This window comes from Penaeus monodon, chromosome 18 (assembly GCF_015228065.2).
Source record: "Penaeus monodon isolate SGIC_2016 chromosome 18, NSTDA_Pmon_1, whole genome shotgun sequence".
NCBI lineage: Eukaryota > Metazoa > Arthropoda > Malacostraca > Decapoda > Penaeidae > Penaeus > Penaeus monodon.
The window spans coordinates 37,247,704-37,252,703 of NC_051403.1; the positions used below are offsets into that span (position 1 = coordinate 37,247,704).

At 39.0% G+C, this 5,000-nt stretch overlaps 1 protein-coding gene across 6 annotated transcripts in view; it reads right to left on the reverse strand.

Moving 5' to 3' along the window:
* LOC119584475 overlaps window positions 1-5,000 on the reverse strand; it is a 13,376-nt gene that overhangs the window by 1,290 nt on the left and 7,086 nt on the right. For 2 of the 6 annotated variants that reach the window (XR_005229821.1, XR_005229822.1), the window contains 4 exons: window positions 4,319-4,654; window positions 3,805-4,218; window positions 734-3,438; window positions 1-669 (listed from right to left, as the gene is read on the reverse strand). The exon at window positions 1-669 is cut by the window's left edge and continues 1,290 nt beyond it. Coding sequence is in view for 4 of the 6 variants with exons in the window: in XM_037933117.1 (XP_037789045.1) it covers window positions 1,474-3,438; window positions 3,805-4,218; window positions 4,319-4,654 (2,715 nt within the window). In the remaining 2 variants the exon portion in view is untranslated. Of the gene's footprint in view, window positions 3,439-3,804; window positions 4,219-4,318; window positions 4,655-5,000 lie in introns of all 6 variants that reach the window. The other 4 variants (XM_037933117.1, XM_037933115.1, XM_037933116.1 and 1 more) reach the window with 2 other exon arrangements.

Genomic DNA, 5,000 nt, shown 5'->3' on the forward strand with positions numbered 1-5,000 from the left:
CTATTCTTCGCATTTAACACTTGCCTGTGTCATGGTTGTGTAAAAATGTTTTCTATCATCGATTTTTTTTTGTAACAAATATATAGGAAATGGTAATACTTATCTAAAAAATGAGAAAATTTTCGTGAAATATGTAACTGTAAAATATACAATAGTATAATTCTGTATGAAACTATAATGATCATTACAGAATTAATCTCATAAAAAATCAACTCAAGTGGAAATAAAATTGATATGAACTTTATAATATCACTAATTTTACCACAAAATGCATCCTATTGTTTTCATCACATAAAAAAGAAAACAATCATAAGAGATCAAGCTTATTCTTTCTGCAATAATCACAAAAGAAAACACATGAAAGGTTAATTGTAACGAATGTCACGATAACTATAGTGAAGATCAAAGGTTCCCGGCTTTCACTTACCTTAAAATGAACACAGATCTGATTAACGATGCTCATAATTGTTGTGAAATTCAGAAAGACAAACCACTGTAGAAGAAAAATCCCAATCTGTCATTTCCATGAATCATCATTCCACACAGATATGGATGCTTTCTTAATCACACTGAAATATCTGTAAGCAGTAACAATGGCATCAGTATAATGCAATCATTATGAATGCCTGGTATTAAAAGTTCTTGATGAAAAGATATGATTTAGAAAACTCTACTGCAAAACATGAAATTTTACTGTACCGACAATAGTCTTTTATCATCCGCCGCAGTGAGCAGCTGACATATAAATCACAAAAAAGCCTGAAGGACTCTATGATTTAAAAGATTCACAAGCTATTAAAAGAAAGAGAGAGAAAAAAAATACCAGACATGGCAGCTAAATCCACAAGCCTCTGTTACAGGATTTTTACAATACCTGATTTTGTGTAACTGATAAAAGTAGGCACATTGCTCATGGTGGCAAAAACAAGAACAAGGAAAGAAAACTCTTCCCAACAAACGATGCAAAAGGTCAGAGTCTTTCTCCCTTTGCTGTAAATATTGCTTGATAACACAATGTCGGATCAGCATATCATATTGCGTCAGATTCATAATCATTAGTTATAAGTCATTGTAATTCTTTCTTTCCAAAACACCTGTTTGCTCTCGCTAAACCGTAACTCGCCATATTTAGATAATAAGATTTCTTGTAGCTGACATGTTAGTAATTAAAAATGAAAAGTTACCTTTACTTATAATGCATATGATAGAGACAAGAAAACAGTAATGAATACAAGTCTGTATTCCTTTTAGAGTTTCTTGGTTACAAGCTGCTGATGGTGTCATGCCTGTACATTGGAATACTCATTACAATAAACTAATCTACAAAATGAACAGTTTGAGTATTCCTCTGATGAAAATGTATAACTTCTAAGAAAAAAAGAGTCTTTAGAAATAAAAAAATAAATAAAATAATAATAATAATAATACTAACCAAAAAAGTATGACCTCCAAACCAACTTACTCTGAACACATTCACACTTTAGAATTGGGCTGGACTGGTAAAGCATCTAATGACCTTAGGAAAGCTAGAATATCTGGGGCTCGGAGTGCAAATGACGGGAGCTGAGTATTGCCTCCAAAATAGGCCATCACCTTGCGTGGCATTTGGCATTTAGGATCACTCTTACCTTCACACATGCGGCTGAAGCCGGACTTCATTCTATCCAAAAGATGGTCTTCTGTCCAGAGATCTTCATCTTGCACATCCTGAAGTTCTTCGAAAAACACATTCTTCAAGACAAAACCTGCAGGAACTGAGAGTCGAAATACTCGTTTATCCCAAAAAGTGAACTGTTTCTTGGTCTCCTTTGGCACCCACCATGATACCCTAAGTGATGATAAAAGTAATTTACAGCCCAAGAACACTCTTCTCTGATGATCACTCAGTTTTTTCATGATCTGGTTTTCGGCAACACCGAAGGAAAATCTCCATTCTTTCCTAGTTGTGTTGCTGAGATAAACTGTGTTCATGTCTGAGGGAGTGAGAAGGGGCCGTGGGTGTTGTTGGGGCCAAGGTGCCTCTACTGTTGGAACTATATCCACGTCTATCATCAAGAGAGGGAACTCTTGGCCCATCCATACCATGCACAAATTAATACCTACCTGCGTGTTCTTGATCCCAGGAGAGATGAAGATGAGCCTGTCATCAGCAAGCCTCAAGTTTCTCAAGCAATCTTTTGCTGTGTTATAAAACGTATCAGTGAAATTAGATCCATCCATAAGATTTTCGAGTTCATCTCTTTCAGCTGACAATTCTATGTGTTTCTGAAATAGTACCCTTTCAGGGGAATTCTGAAGCTCAAATTTGAGACCTCCTCCCGGGTGACCACTTATGTTTCTTAAAACAAGATTGAAGTCATATTCGTCAGGGCAGAACATTCTAGCATCATCTGCAGCACTCCCTACACCAACAAGGTCTCCCTCAAAGATCTTGTTGACTTTGGCAATTTCAGAAATGAGGTCTTCGGCTACTTTTGTGATGGCTTGTTTGACTTCTAAAGATTCGCCCTTTGTAAAATCCACATGAGTATCTTTAACTGTTTTGATGAGACCCCCTTTGGCTTCCCAAGTCTCTCGAAGATGGTGAAGATGAAGTTCAATTAGTGTTTTACTGTCATTAAATATTTCCTGTTCCTCATTTATACTACTTACAAGAGTGAGACTTTGCTGGTCAAGGTAGGTGTTGTAACGCTCAAACATGTCATACGGTCGTAACTCACGGTTATTTACCTCATTTTCAATACCATCTGCGAGAAATTGTGCAACTTCCGTATGGCCAGCCATGTAGGCATAGTGCGAAGGCGTGTTTCTCCCATGATCTCTTGCTTCTTTAGAACATCCAAAGCAGACCAGTGACATTGCTATGGACAGGTTACCATGCAGGGCTGCGTGATGAAGAGCTTGTGTGCCACATATAGGATCCACTTCCCCATTTACATGGACCCCTGCCACACTGACTAGCAAATAAAGGAATGCAGTAAGATTTTCTTTACTACACATTGTCAGTGCTTTTTTATAGAGAAGGTCGAGGCAGTCATGTTTGATGTTATATTCACTGCCTTTGCGTTTCCTTCTAGAGAACAACCTCAGGCATTCAGATAATTGATAGAATTCATCCTCTTCATCCTCGCTGAGTGAGTCAGATGTAGTCTTACCTTCACAATCAGCATCAAGTTTCCTGATAAAACTTGTAATCCATTCTTCATTTAAATCATGCAATTCTTCCTCTTGATTTCCCGTTAGCTCCAACTCGCTACATGTCAACAGGTCTTGCAGGAAAGGGTAAGATGTTTCTTCGCTGTGCATTTCGTACTGAATGTAAAGAAGAATCTGCAGAACTACAAGACGCTGGAGGTTTATGATTTTTTTTCTGTTTCTGTGGCGCCGTGCCTTTGCCATCTCCGTGTACAGGCACCGGTACTCCCTTACAAGAGAATCCTAAACAATAATACAATAGATTAGCAATGCACACAGTAGTAGAGCTTGGCATGAACTATTCTAGAATAGAAAAAACTATCCTTTTGATTAATGTTCTGTAATGATTCCTGATGAGAAAGGTAATGCATTCCCTAAGTGGCTAGCTTAACCAGATTTGCTTCTTAAGTATAGAAACTGACAATATAAGAAGAATATCATATAACTGTACTTTTTAATGAGTTATGAAACAGCCATTACTAAGAAAAAAATAGTCCCACAGAACAAGACATATTTAACATCAGGAAAAATAATGAAATACAATTGAAATGAATATATCTTGCCGAGTGGCACTATCTTCTCTCAAAACTACATTGTTTTACTTCTGACCTGCAGTAGTTGCTTCCGAAACTCCAACGGCATGTTGTCGAAGAGGAGTGAACCATCTTCACCTGGCAGGAAGGGATTGCACCCCATGCGGATGGTAAGCGTTCTTGCCGTATCCAAGTGAGGCTGCTCAGGGTTAAGTGCTGCATGGAGGGCTGAGGTGGAAGGGATGGATGAAACAGGGCTGCCACCTGCTTGCCACACCCACCAGGCAGAGGTAGTGGCTCCACGCTTGCAGGCTGTAACCAACAACTGGGTAAGGTGTTCAGAGTTGTTCTTTGCACTATTGAACTTTGCTTTCCAGGATTTCCTTCCTTCCAGATGCTGTAACAGATCACTTATGCCTGACTTTAACATCTGTTCCATGGGATTTTCAGGAGAGAAGTCCATTTCGACTCTGAGTTTATGCCGGATAGCCTGCAAATCAAATGTAATATGAAGATTGATGCCACTGCTTTAAAGTTTTCTCTCATATATTTTAATGCTGGTTAGGAAATGATATATAAGTATGACTTACCCTAGCCACCACTACACTGACCCAAGGTGTTACCCCTGGAGTGATCCATGCCAGTTGGAGGGGTCCGAGACCGGAGGTGGTAGCAGTGAGAGGAGCCCCAGCAGCCAACAGCAGGGGAAGAAGCGGTGTGCTGTTGGTGGAAATGGCGAGCAGGAGAGCACTGTTGTTAAAGGGTCCACAAAATTCGAGAGGCGTTCCGGTTGCAAGCAGTGATGTCACAGTCTTCACCAACTCGACTCTTGCTGCCTTTTCTTCTGTATCATTTGCAAAGATTTTCCCACCCTTGGATATTGCCTCCAGAAGACGGAAGTATCGTTTGGAGACGTCTTTGCGACTCTGCCAATATTATATCTGTGAATGTCCTATAATAGAACCACATTCCTAGTGTGTGTGCCATGTGTATGAGTTGAAATAATCCATTACCACTAAGCGATACATAAAAGTAAAGGCTAGAGACTACAGCATGGAACTTTTGCAGAACTTATGTACAAACCCGGGGAAATTACTCTTGGACATCTATTATCCTCTCTGTTTTCTGTGTGTGTGTGTTTGTGCTTGGTGTGGATCTGTGTATATACCTAGGTACATTTACAAGATATAATTATCATTAACATGTAAGTGTATGCAAATAGATGTGCCATATACAGGTGCACCTATGAATAAATTACATTAAGTCTCAAAA